At 41.3% G+C, this 19,250-nt stretch overlaps 1 protein-coding gene and 1 long non-coding RNA gene across 4 annotated transcripts in view; one reads left to right on the top strand and one right to left on the bottom strand.

The window, feature by feature from the left end:
* The window catches only part of LOC129059602 (uncharacterized), a 150,201-nt gene that overhangs the window by 19,995 nt on the left and 110,956 nt on the right, over positions 1-19,250 (bottom strand). The window lies entirely within an intron of this gene.
* Positions 1-19,250, top strand: part of ATP10B (ATPase phospholipid transporting 10B (putative)) — a 275,470-nt gene that overhangs the window by 239,383 nt on the left and 16,837 nt on the right. For all 3 annotated transcript variants that reach the window (XM_054556179.2, XM_054556180.2, XM_054556181.2), the window contains 5 exons: positions 505-581; positions 1,855-1,980; positions 5,569-5,769; positions 7,262-7,342; positions 8,693-8,797. In XM_054556179.2, coding sequence (XP_054412154.2) covers positions 505-581; positions 1,855-1,980; positions 5,569-5,769; positions 7,262-7,342; positions 8,693-8,797 — 590 coding nt within the window. The remainder of the gene's footprint in view (positions 1-504; positions 582-1,854; positions 1,981-5,568; positions 5,770-7,261; positions 7,343-8,692; positions 8,798-19,250) is intronic.

Here is a 19,250-nt window from a genome sequence, read left to right as displayed (position 1 = left end):
TCTCCAAACTGTCCAGTTGTCTTGATATGGTCAGTATTTCAAGTTTGACTGAGGGAAGTGTGTTGGCCCTGGAATCTGAAAGATCTGAGTTCCATTTCTCCTGGGTCCTTTCTCTAGTGGAATTACCCTTGCCAAGTCTCTAAGTTGCTCAAATTCTCCATTGCTCATCAATAAAGTTCATTGTTACATTTGTGAAGGCATTTTTTTGAAAACTGCCCAAGTCTCTTGATTACCATCACATCCCCAATACCTAACACTGTGCCTAGAAAAAAAGACACTTAGTAAGTCCTATATTTGTTGAATGGTAAAGAAAATGGTAGGACTTATTGTCCAAAGAAGAAAAGACATCTCTCAAGCTAAGTACTATAGCAATGACTTTCTATAGCACTAGAGTAATGTTAAAAGGATTCAATTGTACATAACTGGGGACACTTCAGAGCTACCTCATTGTCACTGAGCAGTTGGACCAAAAATAAAGACACCTCATGATCTCTCTTCTTTCAGGTGATGGAGCAAATGATGTAAGCATGATTCAAGCTGCTGATATTGGAATTGGAATATCTGGACAGGAAGGCATGCAGGTATTGTTCTCTGCAACTGTTCTTGTTTCTTCCTTCCTTTCTTTGGTCCTTAGTTGAGATATAAGGAAATCTCCAGAGTGTTGGAGAAACTTCTCCCTGAGAACTTCCACCCATATCCAAAGTTGTAATGCCCTCCATAAGCAATGACAGACATAAGGACATTTGAAATCATTTTGCAAATGTACACTTTCGTAGTGTCAAAATTTAGCTTGGAAGAAGCAAACTAACTTGACTGCTAAATTTTCCCATTTAAACACACATTTTGTGGGTTTTGAGCCATTAACAATTTTATTTCCGCCACCAGTGTAAACATTTGGCACTGCTTAAATTTGTTGATGAGGATAGAGAGTATTGACTGGGAAGCTGCAGAATAGTTCTGAAATGTTACCCTTTGCGTATCTCCTATATGCCAGCAATCTGTTAGACCAGTGGTATCCAATCTTTTGGCTTCCCTGGGCCACATTGGAAGAAGAATTGTATTGGGCTACACATAAAACACACTAACTATAGCTGATGAGCTTAAAAAAAATTGCAAAAAAAGTCTCATAATTTTGGGCCACATTCAAAGCCATCCTGGGCCACATGCGACCTGCAGGTTGGACAAGCTCGTGTTAGACACTTCACATTTAGGATCTCACTGATTTTAATAATAATCACACCCTGTAAGGGATTGCTATTCCATTTTTTAGATGGGGAAACTGAGGCACAGGGAATTAGACCAAAATTTATGCCAGGATGTATAAACAGGCATGTTCAGTGTTCATGTTTTTAAACGAGTACTATAAACTGTGTCTTGTTCTGAGTAATCCCAGGGGCAGAAGACGTATTTCAGCTCTAGGTAAAGGAAGAGCTGTCACTTAGCTCCATCTGTGAATGGAGCCAATGGCCTGCCTCAGGGGGTGGTGAAAGGTGTTCAGAGGATTGAAAATTGCTTGAATGGAAGCCCCTTCTCTCTGGTTAACCATCACATCCCTAGCACGGTGCCTGACACTTACTGGGCCACAGTCAATGCTTGCTGGATAAACGGATGAAGAGCCAGCCTAGACCACTGATCCCTTCTGATCTGCCCTCCTTGGATTCTAGAGAGGTTTGGATTTCCCAGAAGGGAGGGTGGGGTGTCAGAATCCAAAAAGCTACCCAAGAGTGACCACAACAAGGGGTCTTTAGGACTCTGCTGGCTGCAGGCCTAGACCAAAGCAATGCCCTTGAGAGAGTCCCTCTGGGGCACTGGCAGCCATGGATGCAAGCTGATGTGTCTGCTCTCCCCTCTCAGGCTGTCATGTCCAGCGACTTTGCCATCACCCGCTTTAAGCATCTCAAGAAGTTGCTGCTCGTGCATGGCCACTGGTGTTACTCACGCCTGGCCAGGATGGTGGTGTACTACCTCTACAAGAACGTGGTAAGTAGCCTATGGCGTCCTCCCACCCAGGGCTTGGCAGTCCTTGCCATGGGGCCAGATCTCCCCCTAGCAGTGGGCAAAACACCTCAGCATAAAGGAAGGAGTCAGGCTGGTATAGTGTTGGATCTTGAAACTGTTCCTTAATAGCTCTGTGACCTTGAACTAGACTCTTCACTTTCTATTTTTGTGAAGTTATTGTGAGAATTGGCAATGCTGTATGAAAAGCACCTGGCACACAGAGGGCAGCATGAATAGCTACAAGTGTGGACTCTGGAGTCAGACACATTGGGTTCAAATCCAGATTCCCATATGTGATAATGTCCCCAAATCTCAGTTTCACCATCTGTAAAATGGGTGGTAATAGTACCTTTCTCATATATTTGCTATGAGGACTAAATGAGAACTTGTATATAAAGTAATTAGCATATCATAATCATTTATAAAGTTAGCCATTTTCTGTTATTGTTGCTGTCATTAGTCTTGGAGTTAAGTCTCATAAATGAGATTTTCATATTGTAACAAAGAAGGATTTGAAGAGCTAGTCTGACCTGTATCTTAGATTCCCTCTCTATATAGAGCCAGCTCAGTGCAAGAGCTATACCCCATGCCTTGGGAGAGTGAAGGTGAAAAGTACCTCACAGAATATAAGGCTGGAGCCCATGGCTTCAACTTGGGACTTGCATATCACTTCAGTGCCCCTGGGCTTGCTTTCAGGGATTTCCTGGAGGGCAGGATACTAAATAAAATATCTACTTGGCAAAGATGTTTGAGGTGCAGAGATTGTCTGGGTTGTCTTACCTGACTCCAACATGCTGTATGACCTTGAAGAAACTGAAGCTCACAGAGATTAATTAATCTTTTCATCAATAATATGGGGAAACTATAATTCTGTGTCAAGAAGCCTTAGTGTCAGAGCTCTGAAAAGCATATAGCCCTATAAAAATACAAACAATAAGTTGTGTCTCCTAAAAACTATGTTGGTTTCTGTCTTGTTGATGAGGGCCCAAAGCAAACACATACCAACTGAGGTATTAAAACAGTCAGAAGACTCTTGTTTGAAAAGCCCTTTATTAACAATGGGTATAGGAAGAAGTCAGAACAGTGCTATACCAATGGAGGGAACAAAAGACAGAGATTTTCATTATCTAGTTCAAAGGCTTTTAATAAACCCCAAGATCTTCCAAACAATTTGACTCCTCTTTGCATAAGTAAAAGGGGAGGATTAAGACCAAGGTGATGGAAGAGAAACATTAGCCACGTAGTAGCTACAAAATTGCATTTTTTTCCCTCTTGCTCCAGTCTTTCTTTCAGACTCTGACTTTCTGTGCAAAGTTCAATGTATATGTAGATAAACAGCATGACAAAAAGTAATGTAAATTCAATCAACTTGATGATAATATTATCTCAGCAAGTCTACGCAAACAAGTCACTCCATCTGACTTGAAACTTTGAGAGTGAAAGACTGTTTACTTAGAATTCAGAATGCTCCTGTTTAATTTTTTTGGCAGCTCAAGGAATAATTCTTTTGAATAAGCACAGCCTCTTCTCTGCATTAAATTTGTGAAATAGGAAAGAAAATGTTTCCAAGCAGCCACGCTTTCAAAGCTTAAATGATATTTATTTCCAGCCCAATGCCATGCTCAAAATTGCGATACTGATGCCGTATTATCTCCCTGTTGCAATTAGAAGGTGGAGAACTATGACTTCCACATCTGAAACCAATTTCAGAGGGGATTAAAACCTGGCCTGCTCTGAAATTTGAACAATGAATTAATTACTGCACTGTAGCTTCTTGAGAGAAAGAGCAGGCATCCAATCTCGGTAATGCTGCCATGGGGTTCAGTGCACTCCCTGCAAGGTACAAAGATTCCAGTTAGGCAGAAGTGAAAAACAAGCAAGATCTTATCAGGGCCTCAGGAGGAAAGCAGCACTCTGTAACGTTAAAACTCCAGGATGGGTGTTAGCATAGAGCTAAGACTAACTACATTGATTCAAATAACAATTGAATGTCTGCTGTGTGTCGGGAACAGGGCCGAGCAATGGGTATAGAGCAGGAATCAAGCCAATCATGGCCCGCGTGAGGCTGTCTATGTCAGGTCTCAGGAAGCTTTTCCTTCAAAGAGCTAGATAATAAATATTTTCAGCTTTGCAGGCTGTATATGTCTAGAAAAGTCTAATCGTATAAGTCAAAGATAGGACTGAGAAAGTTTAAAGGTAGTTAAAAAGAGAAAGAACTTTGAAAATTCAGATGCTGATTGTACTACCTTCTAGCTCTGAATTTGGGCAGGGGGCAACAGTATGTCAGAACCTTGGATTCTTCATCTGTAGAGTGAGCCTAATAATGTTAATATTATTGTTAATATTAACATGTGATATATCAGTACAATAACATAGTACTACTATTAGCAATATTAACCTTGCAAGGTTGTTAAGACAATCTATAGTGCGTATTGCACATCCAATGATGTACTATATGCTAATATACTGATGTATATCTCACTCCTGGCACATATAGAAGGTCAAATTTTATAACTGATGTTACTACTAGTGGCAATATGTTTGTTAAAATAGAGAGCCCCTCCAAAATAACATTGACCCAGCAGTTCAGAAATAGGAGTTACAGCTTGAACACAAACCTGCTGAATGATTTCTTGCCAGACCCTTCACATCTCTGTGCCTCAGCCCCACATAACTGAGAAGTTCTAGTTCTAACTCCAGGACCAGCTGCTTATATGTATGACCTTGGTCAAATCACCAAACCATATCGCAATATGGTAGACAATAACAGTGACCCAGCCCACCCACAAGAGAGGAGATCTTGAGTGAGAAAGAGCTTTAGAAAAAAATGAACAGGCAGATTTTCTCATTCACCCTTCTGAGCTGCATGACCATTAGGAAAGTATAGTGAAGTCAACCTTCTCACGAGGTCACCGTCCTACCAGGTGTCCTGTTCATGGTTCAATCTTTCTATTACCCCTTTGTCAGTGACATCCCTTTCTATTACCACTCCACTGCCATTCATATTTCGCATGCCATTGGTCTAAGTACTACTATTCCCAGCTGACAGATGATAAAATGATGTTCAGAAAGGTTAAGTAGTTTGTCCAAGGTCACACAGCTAGTAAGTGACAGAACTGGGGATTCAAAACCAGGCCTCTCTGCCTCCAAAATCTGTACTTTTAACCACCATAGTACAGTAAGTCCTCACTTAATGTCATCAATAGGTTCCTAGACACTGTGATGTTGAATGAAGCAATGTTATTCCGGGGCTTGCCATACATCATTTTGCTTTAAGTTGCAGTTTCTAAGAACCTATTGGCCACGTTAAGTGAAGACTTACTGTCCACTCCCCTTTAAACAAGTTGGTGGAATTCCCTTCAGGTCCTGAAGAATGTTAGTAGCAATAGTAGCAGTAGTAACAGCGGTAGCTACTGCTCCGAGGATTAGAATTATCTCTCATCCTTACATAACCCTGTGTGTTATAAATGAGGAAACTGCCACTCCAGCAGCTCCCAGAGGTCCCAAGTAGGAGCTGGTGACCGGCTGCACATGGAGCCCCGCTCACAAGGCCATGCTCTTTGCCTGCAGTGCTACGTCAACCTGCTCTTCTGGTATCAGTTCTTCTGTGGTTTCTCCAGCTCCACCATGATTGATTACTGGCAGATGATATTCTTCAATCTCTTCTTTACCTCCTTGCCTCCTCTCGTCTTTGGAGTCCTTGACAAAGACATCTCTGCAGAAACACTCTTGGCATTGCCTGAGCTATACAAGAGTGGCCAGAACTCTGAGGTAAGGCGACTGGGCAGCCAAAGGGAAGTGACTTCAGCTTCTTACTGACCTCTACCTCCCCTCTGGAGGCATCAGAGAAAGAGCTGTATGCTGGGGTCAGGAGCCTGCATTCTGACCACTGTTCCATCATTTACTTTGAGTAACTCCTCTCTCCTTTCCTGACCTGTTTCCCATTTGCTATTGAGGGTGTTGGGCCAGACTAGTGGGTATTTTTAATTATATCACACATTAATGTGGGACTGCCCTAGTCGAAGGGGAAGAGGCATACCTTTCAGTGGGCCCCTCCAGGCTCTGAGTTGCATCTATAGAACCCCCAAAGCCCAGTTTGAGAACCCTTGCGATTTATAGCTACTTTGCTTTTCACTGGGTAAGGTATACAATGGTTCTATTTCATATTAGGGAAGGCAAAACTTAGAACTCAAAATTACATGTGCTTTAGAATTTGCTAGTATCAAATAGACTAAGGCAGGCCTGAGATGCCATCAGGTGGTATCCTTGGAGGCCCAGAGAGGCCACACTGCAGCCCTGAATGATTTGGAGAAGTCAGACAGCATGCACTCCCAGCAGCACCAAGAAGCTGGATCAAGGGCCCCTGGATGCCTCGAAGAGGGAGCTCTGGGAAGAGGGACTTTGCAATGCCAGAGAGTATCTTGCACCTGGAGGAAAGAAGGGCAAAGCCAGGTGTGGTGTTTGAGATCTGGCAATTATTTATAGACTAACAGCAAGCCCAGCTATAACCCAAAGACAAGAGGAGAGAGCAACACAGAAGCCCAAGCCATCCAGCTGAAGGGGGCATGGTGGGAGCGCGTGTTCATCTTGGGCTCTTCTAAGTTTACCCTTCCCATCAACGTGCTGACTGCATAGCAAATTCCTTGAGTATCTAAAAGAAGTTAGTAAAGCAAGACCCAAAAACTGTAAAGGTTTCACTTTTCCCGGGGAAGGCACAGTGATTGATTGATGCCTGAGAAGCCTTGTTTCTGGAGCCATTGAATTTCAGAAACTTGGGAACCTGTGATTCAGGCTATGATTGAGATCTCTCAGATGCCACTTAGAAACTTTAGAATCTTTATACTTGCCAAGTTTGTAGCAACACTAGCAAAAGAACTAATGAGTGAATGACTCATTAGTCAATGAGTAACTGAGTACTTGGCTAGGCACTAAGGCCTGGGTACTTACTAGGTACCAAGGCACAATTGCATTTAGTCCTCTTGAACCCCAAGGAGATAGGCTGTGTTATTTTTGCCCACATTTCATGGAAGAAGAAACTAGTTCTCTGCACACTTTAGTAATTTTCACAAGGTTACACAGTTAGTTGAACTGAAGTCTGTCACCCCCAAGTCTATGCTCCTAATTACTCCATTCTACTACCACAAATACAAGAGGCATCGTATGCGTCTGGTTGTCTGTCCACAGCCAGATGCAAGAAAGTTGCTTGCAAAGAATAGAGGCTTGCTGTAAGGGTGATAATTATTGGTGTGTTCTCTCCTGGCAGTGCTATAACCTGTCGACTTTCTGGATTTCCATGGTGGATGCATTCTACCAGAGCCTCATCTGTTTCTTTATCCCTTACCTGGTAAGTCATATAGTCCCATTCTAACCACATAAATTGCAGAGAAGAATTGGTCCTTTTTATATAAATTTCCAGACTAGTAGTATCCTTCTGGACACTTTAGAGCAGAGGCTCAAACAGGTAGCCTGCAGGTTACATCCAACCCAAGGTGTTTGAAAAGCCAGAACACTACCCAAACATTTTGATTTCTGCTGGCTCTTTAAAAACTGAAAGCTATATTTATACTGGGTCATTTTTTCCCTCATAGCAAAAATCTAGACTTTGCAGCTGGGCTCACCTTGTGAGCATGTTCTCCAGTTTGCCTTAGTCTCTACCACTCCCCTTTGTCTTACACCCGGCTATCTTTACTCATTAACTGTTTCCTACTTGAACACTGAAGGTATTTGAATTTACTACCCTTGATTTTTATATACACTTGTGCTTTGAAGGTCAAGGAAGCTAGCCTTCAGAGGCACCAAGTTCCGATAATGAGATACTACACTATCTGAAAAAAGTAGCAAGAATGCAGATGGCAAGGGATACCAGCCCAATCTCAGTTTGATTCCTCAGTTTAAATAGGTAGCAAACAATATATGTCTTCTTCCTGGACACAGGGAACAGGATGGGAAGCAATTGCCACCAGGTAAACACTGTTGCTTATCCAACCTCTGGGCTCATATTCTTTCATAATTAGCAAGATGATGGGGTTAGGGGAGGCAGGGATCTTGTGCTTTGCTTGAATTTCCTGGCTTACAATACCCTCCCTGGTCAGGCCTCTGCTTGGCTTTCCTGCTATATCTTTTGCCCTTGAATATGCTCAACAGACCTACAATGTAGGACTCTGGAGTTCTACAAACCGTCTGTGTTCACCCCTCAGTTCTGACCTTTGCTGGAACTGCATTTACCCTCTTTCCAAGTGATTAACTCCTCTTATTCTGGTCTCAGCTAATATATCCTCTCTTCTGTGTTCCCAGGGTACCTTGTACTTGCCTCTATTATAGCACTTACTTCCTTAAATTGTACCACATCCGCCCTGCCTAATAGACTAAACTCATTGTAGGCAAACACAGAAGTATCCTCAGCTGTCAGCATAGTGTCTGATGGGCTCTCAATGAATTCTTTCTTCATTCATTCCACAATGGTTTCACAATCCCCATCTTGGCTTACTCCTGGCAAACACCATTTCTAAATTAGTCCTATCAATTCCTTTCTTATCTTGACCTGTTCCTCAGATCAGTAACACATAGATGGCAGCTGGGTACCTCCTTCTCCATTGACAACTGCCTTCATTGATGCTTTATAATCACTGTGTCAAAGCCAAAGTTTTAAGTCCACAGACATACCTAACAATGCCTGTCTGTTCCTCCTCTGCAGACCTATAAGGGCTCTGATATAGACGTCTTTACCTTTGGGACACCAATCAACACCATCTCCCTCACCACAATCCTTTTGCACCAGGCAATGGAAATGAAGACATGGGTAAGTGTCCCAGAGACCCTTTGCCTTCAAAATTGTGCTCCTGTCCATTGACTATACTCAAATTTCTGAATTGTTTTATTCTGTGTTATCAATCCACTCAATAAATACACACTAAGCTCCTACCTATGTCCTACCTGTACAGAGATGAAAGGGGTGACAAAGATAAAATTCTGGCATCAACTTGCTTTTCATCTAGCCAGGATGTTAAAACTAACATATATAAAACAATGAGACAATTAGTTGCAAAAATAGATAATTAATAAAAAGTTCAGGGGTATGGCCAGGCATGGTGGCTCACACCTGTAATCCCAGCACTTTGGGAGGCTGAGGTGGACAGATCACCTGAGGTCAGGAATTCAAGACCAGCCTGGCCAACATGGTGAAATCCCGTCTCTACTAAAAATAAAAAAATTAGCTGGGTGTGGTAGCAGGCGCCTGTGGTCACAGCTACTCGGGAGGCTGAGGCAGGAAAATTGCTTGAACATGGGAGGCGGAGGTTGCAGTGAACCAAGATCGTGCCACCACACTCCAGCCTGGGTGACAGAGTGAGACTCCATCTCAAAAAAACAAAAAACAAAAAAAGTTCAGGGGTGTTTCAGAGACAAGGAAAACACTGACCATACATACTTGAGGCTGTGTTAGGGAGGAATTCCCCCCATTTAATTTTAGGGTGAATGATTAGAAACGTGCCTCCAGGTAACCATATCTCAAGCATATCCAAATATCACATTTTGATATCTAAGAAGGCAATGTCACCTTTCTGATTAGATTCTTCTAGTCAGTAATAACTATAAAAACTAACAGCTTACAATTCTATACCAAGTGTCTCTCTACATGATTAGCATGTATTATTTAACCTCTAGAGCCCTTTGTGTTAGGTGTTTTTATATTCCCATTTTACAGATTTAGAAATGTGGTAGATGCAATAAGGTTTAACTTGCCCCCAAGCAGTGCAAGACAGAAGCAAGTTTTGAACCCTGGCAGTTTAATGTGAGCCTTTAACATCCATGCTAATAGTATAAGCAGATAAGATTGAATGGTACACAGGGAACACTTTACAGAAAGATTTGTCCTTAGCCAAGCTCAAATGGCTTTCTGGAAGTACAAGCATTAAAAATTTGGAAAATAGCCCCAAGTAGGCTCAGCATGTTCCTACATTCTGCAATGGAACTCTCCACCCCAACCTCCCACCACCATCACGAGCTAAAGCAGGCCATAACCAGCTGGGCAGTGGCTGATAAGAGCCACTCAAAGGTAGTTTTGGATCATGGAGTTCTCATTTTGAAAACCTCCTCTCCTATTCAACATAGTATTGAAGTTCTGGCCAGGGCAATCAAGCACAAGAAAGAAATAAAGGGTATTCAAATAGAGAGAAATTAAAATTGTCTGTTTACAGATGACATGATTGTATATTTAGAAAACCCCATTGTCAGGGCAGGCGTGGTGGCTCACGCCTGTAATCCCAGTGATTTGGGAGGCCAAGGTGGGCAGATCACAAGGTCAGGAGTTCAAGACCAGCCTGGCCAACATGGTGAAACCCCATCTCTACTAAAAATACAAAAATTAGCTGGGCATGATGGCATGTGCCCATAATCCCAGCTACTCAGGAGCTCGGGAGGCTGAAGCAGGAGAGTTGCTTAAACTGGGACCTGGGAGACAGAGGTTGCAGTGAGCCAAGATCGCACCACTGCACTCCAGCCTGGGCTACGGAGCAAGACTCCATCTCAGCCTAAAATCTCAAGCTGATGAGCAACTTCAGCAAAGTCTTAGGATAGAAAATCAATGTACAAAAATCATAAGCATTCCTATATACCAACAATAGACAGAGCACCAAATCATGAATCAACTTCCAATCACAATTGCTACAAAGAGAATAAAATACCTAGGAATACAGCTAACAATGGGAGTGAAGGACCTCTTCAAGGAGAACTACAAACCACTGGTCAAGGAAATAAAAGAGAACACAAACAAATGGAAAAACATTCCATGCTCATGGATAGGAAGAATCAATATTGTGAAAATGGCCATACTGCCCAAAGTAATTTATAGATTCAATGCTATTCCCAAACTACCATCAACATTATTCACAGAATTAGAAAAATATACTTTAAATTTCATATGAAACCAAAAAGGAGCTCGTATACCCAAGACAATCCTAAGTAAAAAGAACAAAGCTGGAGGCACCATGCTACCTGACTTCAAACTATACTACAAGGCTACAGTAACCAAAACAGACATATACACCAATGGAACAGAGTAGAGACCTCAAATAACACCACACATCTACAACCATCTGATCTTCAACAAACCAGACAAAAACTAGCAATGGGGAAAAGATTCCCTATATAATAAATGGTACTGGGAAAACTGGTTAGCCATATGTAGAACACAAACTGGAGCTCTTCCTTATACCTCATACAAAAATTAACTCAAGATGGATCAAAGACTTAAACATAAAACCCAAAACCATAAAAGCCCTAGAAGAAAACCTAGGCAATACCATTCAGGACATAGGCATAGGCAAAGATTTCATGATGAAAACACCAAAAGCAATTGCAACAAAAATGAAAATTTACTAAACTAAAGAGCTTCTGCACATCAAAAGAAACTATCATCAGAGTGAAAAGGCAATCTACAGAATGGGAGAAAATTTTTGTAATCTAACCATCTGACAAAGGGCTAATATCTAGAATCTACAAGGAACTTACACAAATTTACAAGAAAAAAACCCATCAAAAAGTGGGCAAAGGATATGAACACATACTTCTCAAAAGATGACATTTATGTGGCCAACAAACATGAAAAAAAGCTCAACATCACTGATCATTAGAGAAATGCAAATCAAAACCATAATGAGATACCATCTCACACCAGTCAGAATGGCGATTATTAAAAAGTCAAGAAACAGCAGATGACGAGGCAGTGGAGAAATAGGAACGCTTTTACACTGTTGGTAGGAATGTAAATTAGTTCAACCATTGTGGAAGACAGCATGGTGATTCCTTAAGGATCTAGAACCAGAAATACCATTTGACCCAGCAATCACATTACTGGAGATATACCCAAAGCATTGTAATTCTTTCTACTATAAAGACACATGCATACGAACATTTATTGCAGCACTATTTACAATAGCAAAGACATGGAACCAACTCATATGCCCAATGACAGATTGGATAAAGAAAATGTAGTACATATACACACCATAGAATACTATGCAGCCATAAAAAAGAATGAGATAATGTCTTTTGCAGGGACATAGATGAAGCTGGAAGCCATTATCCTCAGCAAATTAACACAGGAACAGAAAAGCAAACACCACATGTTCTCACTAATAAGTGGGAGTTCAACAATGAGAACACATGGACACAGAGAGGGGAACAACACACACTGGGGACTGTCAGGAGGTGGGGAACAAGCAGAGGGAAAGCATTAGGACAAATACCTAATGCATGCAGGGCTTAAAACCTAGATGACAGGTTGATAGATGCAGCAAACCACCGTGGCACATGTATACCTGTGTAACAAACTTGCACGTTCTGTACATGTATCCCGGAACTTAAAGTAAAATAAAAATTTTTTAAAATCCTCTGCTCCAATGTGTACCAATGACAGAACAAAGTGATAAGACAAAAAAAGGCATAGCCAGGCTTAAGCACAGGACAAATTTCTTCATAGGCCAGAAACACCAGAAGAGGCTGCAATACAATGAGGAAGGGAAGGGGAAGAGAAGGCACTGGGAAGGGTCAAACTGCAGACTTTCTGGGAACTGGGACAGGACAGAGATCATGGCAATGGGGACTCTGGCTCCTGTGGGGTAGGGCGGACTGGAACCCCATCTACTGCTGGATCTAAAATTCTCCTACTCAAGAAAGAAATCTAAAGAAAAGATAACAATGGCAAGCTGTTTGAAGGTACAGTTTTTGGTTTTTTTGTTTGTTTTTGGAGATGAAGTCTCGATCTTGTCATCCAGGCTGGAGTGCAGTGGCACCATCTTGGCTCATTGCACCTCTGCCTCCTGGGTTCAAGAGATTCTTCCGCCTCAGCCTCCTGAGTAGCTGGGACTATGGCGCGTGCCACCATGCCCAGCTAATTTTTTGTAATTTTAGTAGAGACAGGTTTTCAATGTGTTAGCCAAGATGGTCTCAATCTCCTGACCTCATGATCCGCCCACCTCAGCCTCCCAAGAGTGTATAGTTCTATCAGAAGCTGTTTGATACTAGAAACCACCAAGCTAACGAAACATTTAGAATTCTCGAAAATAAAATACTGTCATTGAAATTAAAACTACTATTTGTAGGATCCGCTCTAGATCAGACACTGGCAAAAAATAAACTGCCAAATTGAAATGTAGTTTTGGGAGCTTATCCAGAATGATACACAAATATGAAAAATAATTAAGAAGAAATGGTGGCTAGAACAAATGGCTTCAGCCTCTCTAAATAGGAATCTCAGGAGGAAAAAAAGAATGATGGAGAAGCAATATTTGAAGAAATTGTCATTGAGAATGAAAATTTATCAAAAATCTGGATATATTGCCAGGATATATCATAATTAAATTGTATAATATAAAAGATACAGAGGCAGCCCTTAAGTCATCCAGAGACTATAGACAAATTACTTGAAAAGGAACAGCTATGCTGGTGACCAAACAATAAAAGCCAGGAGACAATGAAGTAATTATCTTCAAAAAACCTGAAGGAGAAAATAAAACTAGAAAAGCTACACTATTAAGAGTAAGGCAAAATAAATCCTATTTTCAAATAAACTCTATAAGGTTAACTAACTACCCATAGGCCCTCACAAAAAAAGGAACATACTTCTGCAAGAACATAAACAAAAGCTAAAACTATAAGACACAGCATAAAGAAGGGCTATTCAATAGGTAGGTAATTTATGCTAAAGCCTTCATAGTGGATAGAAGAATAAAAATATACATTTAACTATACATTTTTCCATAAGAGTTCACTTTTTTTAGTATCTTAAGATTAATCACTAAAAGGGAAAGAGAAAAAAAATCTAGAAAACTGTCAATTCTGCAGATGTAGGAAAGATGAAAAAATGAGAGCAGGGTGGCTGGCGAGACAGCCAAATAGGAGCAGCTCCAGCCTGCAGTTCCCAGCAAGATCAACACAGAAGGTGGGTGATTTCCGCATTTCCAACTGAGGTACCCAGCTCATCTCACTGGGAGTGCTTAGACAGTAGTTACAGCCCACGGAGAGCCAGCTGAAGTAGGGTGGGGCATTGCCTCACCCGGAAAGCACAAGGGGTTGGGGAACTCTCTGCCCTAGCCAAGGGAAGCCATGAGGAACAGTCTACTCCGGCCCAGATACTACACTTTTCCCACGGTCTTCCCAACCCACAGACCAGGAGATTCTCTCGGGTGCCTACACCACCAGGGCCCTGGGTTTCAATCACAAAACTGGGTGGCTGTTTGGGCAGTCACCGAGCTAGCTGCAGGAGTTTTTTTTTTTTTTCATATCCCAGTGGCGCCTGGAATGCCAGAGGGATAGAACTGTTCACTCCCCTGGAAAGGGAGCTGAAGCCAGGGAGCCAAGTGGTCTAGTTCAGCAGATCCCACCCCCATGGAGCCCAATAAGCTAAGATCCACTGGCTTGAAATTCTCGCTGCGAGCACAGCAGTCTGAAGTTGACCTGGTACACTCCAGCTTGGTTGGGAGAGGGGTGTCCACCATTACTGAGGCTTCAGTAGGTGGTTTTCCCCTCACAGTGTAAACAAAGCCACCAGGAAATTCGAACTGGGCAGACCCCACTGCAGCACCTCAAAGCTTCTGTAGCCAGACTGCCTCTCTAGATTCCTCCTCTCTGGGTGGGGCATCTCTGAAAGAAAGGCAGCAGCTCCAGTCAGAGGCTTATAGATAAAACTCCCCTCTCCCTGGGACAGAGCACCTGGGGGTAGGGGTGGCTGTAGGCACAGTTTCAGCAGACAAACATTCCTGACTGCCAGCTCTGAAGCATAACGCTTGAGCTCTGCTAAGGGACAGACTGCCTCCTCCAGTGGGTCCCTGACCCCTGCGCTTCCTGATTGGGAGACACCTCATACAGGAGAGCTCTGGCTGGCATCTGGTTGGTGCCCCTCTGGGATGAAGCTACCAGAGAAAGGAACAGGCAGCAATCTTTGCTGTTCTGCAGCCTCTGCTGGTGATACCCAGGCAAACAGGGTCTGGAGTGGACCTCCAGCAAACTCCAGCAGACAGGCCTGACTGTTAGAAGGAAACTAACAAACAGAAAGGAATAGCATCAACATCAACAAAAAAAAGTCCACACAGGTACCCCATCTGAAGTTCACTAACATCAAAGACCCAAAGGTAGATAAATCCATGAAGACGAGAAAAAAACAGCACAAAAAGGCTGAAAATTCCAAAACCCAGAATGCCACTTCTCCTCGAAAGGATCACAACTCCTTACCAGCAAGGGAACAAAACTGGATGGAGAATGAGTTTGATGAATTGACAGAAGTATGCTTCAGAAGGTGGGTAATAACAAATACCTCCAAGCTAAAGGAGCATGTTCTAATGCAATGCAAGGAAGCTAAGAACCTTGAAAAAAGATTAGAGGAATGGCTAACTAAAACAACCCGTTTTGAGAAGAACATAAATGACCTAATGGAGCTGACAAACACAGTATGGGAACTTCGTGAAGCATACACAAGTATCAACAGCTGAATCGATCAAGTGGAAGAAAGGATATGGGAGATTGAAGATAAACTTAATGAAATAAAGCGTGAAGACAAGATTAGAGAAAAAAGAATGGAAAGGAATGAACAAAGCCTCCAAGAAATATGCGACTATGTGAAAAGACTAAACCTATATTTGATTGGTGTACCTGAAAATGATGGAGAGAATGGAACCAACTTGAAAAACACTCTTCAGGATGTTATCCAGGAGAACTTCTCCAACCTAGCAAGACAGGCCAAGACACATAATTGTCAGATTCACCAAGGTTGAAATGAAGGAAAAAATATTAAGGGCAGTCAGAGAGAAAGGTCAGGTTACCCACAAAGAGAAGTCCATTGGACTAACAGCAGATCTCTCTGCAAAAATCCTACAAGCCAGAAGAGAGTGGGGGCCAATATTCAACATTGTTAAAGAATTTTCAACCCAGAATTTCATATCCAGCCAAACTAAGCTTCATAAGCAAAGGAGAAATAAAATCCTTTACAGACAAGCAAATGATGAGCGCTTTTGTCACCACTAGGCCTACCTTACAAGAGCTCCTGAAGGAAGCACTAAGTATGGAAAGGAAAAACCGGTAGCAGCCACTGCAAAAACATACCAAATTATAAAGACCATTGACACTATGAAGAAACTGCATCAACTAATGGGCAAAATAACCAGTTAACATCATGACAGGATCAAATTCACACATAACAATATTAACCTTAAATGTAAATGGGCTAAATGCTCCAATTAAAAGACACAGACTGGCAAATTGGATAAACAGTCAAGACCCATTGCTGTGCTGTATTCAGGACACCGATCTCACATGCAAAGACACACACAGGCTCAAAATAAAGGGATGGAGGAATACTTACCAAGCAAATGGAAAGCAAAAAAAAAAGCAGGGTTGCAATCCTAGTCTCTGATAAAACAGACTTTAAACCAACAAAGATCAAAAAAGACAAAGAAGGGCATTACATAATTGTAAAGGGATCAATGCAACAAGAAGGGCTAACTATCCTAAATATATATGCACCCAATACAGGGCACCCAGATTCATAAATCAAGTTCTTAGAGACCTACAAAGAGACTTAGACTCCCACACAATAATAATGGGAGACTTTAATACCCCAATGTCGATAGTAGACAGATCAACAAGACAGAAAATTAACAAGGATATTCAGGACTTGAACTCAGCTCTGGACTAAGCAGACCTAATAGACATCTACAGAACTCTACACCCCAAATCAACAGAATGTACATTCTTCTCAGCACCACATCACACTTATTCTAAAATTGACCACATAATTGTAAGTAAAACACTCGTCAGCAAATACGAAAGAATGGAAATCATAACAGTCTCTCAGACCACAGTGGAATCAAATTAGAACTCGGCATTAAGAAACTCACTTGAAACTGAACAACTACATGGAAACTGAACAACCTGCTCCTGAATGACCACTGGGTAAATAATGAAATTAAGGCAGAAATAAAGAAGTGCTTTGAAACCAATGAGAACAAAGACACAACGTACCAGAATCTCTGGACACAGCTAAAGCAGTGTTTACAGGGACATTTAAAGCACTAAATTCCCAGAGTAGAAATGGGAAAGATCTAAAATCAACACCCTAACATCACAATTAAAAGAACTAGAGAAGCAAGAGCAAACAAATTCAAAAGCTAGCAGAAGACAAGAAATAACTAAGAGCAGAACTGAAGGAGATAGAAACACAAAAAACCCTTCAAAAAAAAAAAAAAAATCAATGAATCCAGGAACTGATGTTTTGAAAAGATTAACAAAATAGACCACTAGCCAGACTAATAAGAGAAAAATCAAATAGACACAATAAAAATTGATAAAGGGGATATCACCACTGATCCCACAGAAATACAAACTACCATCAGAGAATACTATAAACACCTCTACACAAATGTACTGGAAAATCAAGAAGAAATAGATAAATTCCTGGACACATACACTCTCCCAAGACTAAACCAGGAAGAAGTCAAATCCCTGAACAGACCAATAACAAGTTCTGAAATTGAGGCAGTAATTAATAGCCTACCAACCAAAGAAAGTCCAGGACGAGATGGATTCACAGCCGAATTCTACCCGAGGTACAAAGAGGAGCTGATATCATTTCTTCTGAAACTATTCCAAACAATAAAAAAAAGAGAGACTCTTCCCTAACTCATTTTATGAGGCCAGCATCATCCTGATAACAAAACCTGGCAAAGACACAAGAAAAAAAAATTTCAGGCCAATATCCCTGTTAAACATTGATGCAAAAATCCTGAATAAAATACTGGCAAACCAAATCCAGCAGCACATCAAAAAGCTTATCCACCACAATCAAGTCAGCTTCATCCCTGGGATGCAAGCCTGGTTCAACATACGTAAACAATAAATGCAATCCATCACAAACAGAACCAATGACAAACACCACACAATTACCTTAATAGATGCAGAAAAGGCCTTCAATAAAATTCACCTCTTAATGCTAAAAACTCTCAATAAACTAGGTATTGATGGAACATATCTCAAAATAATAAGAGCTATTTATGACAAACCCACAGCCAATATCATACTGAATGGGCAAAAGCTGGAAACATTCCCTCTGAAAACCGACGCAAAACAAGGATGCCACCCTCTCTCACCACTCCTATTCAACATAGTATTGGAAGTTCTGGCCAGGGCAATCAGGCAACAGAAAGAAATAAAGGGTATTCAAATAGGAGAAGAAGAAGTCATATTGTCTCTGTTTGCAGATAACATGATTGTATATCTAGAAAACCCCATTGTCTCAGCCCCAAATCTTAAGCTGATAAGCAACTTCAGCAAAGTCTTAGGATACAAAATCAATGTGGAAAAATCACAAGCATTCCTATACACCAATAATAGACAAACAGAGAGCCAAATCATGAGTGAACTCTCCCATTACAAAGACAATAAAATACCTAGGAATACAGCTAACAAGGGAAGTGAAGGACATCTTCAAGGAGAACTACAAACTACTGGTCAAAGGAATAAGAAAGGACACAAACAAATGGAAAAACATTCCATGCTCATGGATAGGAAGAATCAATATTGTGAAAATGGCCATACTGCCCAAATTAATTTATAGAATCAATGCTATCCCCATCAAGCTACCACTGACTTTCTCCACAGAACTGGAAAAATCTACTTTAAATTTCATATGGAACCAAAACAACCCATATAGACAAGACAATGCTAAGCAAAAAACACAAAGCTGGAGGCATCATGCTACCTGACTTCAAACTATGCTACAAGGCTACAGTAACCAAAACAGCATGGTACTGGTGCCAAAACAGATATATAAACCAATAGAACAGAACAGAGGCCTCAGAAATCACACCACACATCTACAACCATCTGATCTTTGACAAATCTGACAGAAACAAGCAATGGGGAAAGGATTCCCTATTTAATAAATGATGTTGGGAAAACTGGCTAGCCATAGGCAGAAAACAAACTGGACCCCTTCCTTACACCTTATACAAAAATTCACTCAAGATGGATTAATGACAAACATAAGACCTAAAACCATAAAAACCCTAGAAGAAAACCTAGGCACTACCATTCAGGACATAGGCATGGTCAAAGACTTCATGACTAAAACACCAAAAGCAATGGCAACAAGAGCCAAAATTGAAAATGGGATCTAATTAAAGAGCTTCTGCACAGCAAAAGAAACTATTATCAGAATGAACAGTCAACCTACAGAATGGCAGAAAATTTTTGCAATCTATCCA

Source organism: Pongo abelii, chromosome 4 (assembly GCF_028885655.2).
Source record: "Pongo abelii isolate AG06213 chromosome 4, NHGRI_mPonAbe1-v2.0_pri, whole genome shotgun sequence".
Classification (NCBI taxonomy): domain Eukaryota; kingdom Metazoa; phylum Chordata; class Mammalia; order Primates; family Hominidae; genus Pongo; species Pongo abelii.
Note: the sequence above shows the minus strand (reverse complement) of the source record. Positions and strands in the feature narration are given on the sequence as shown.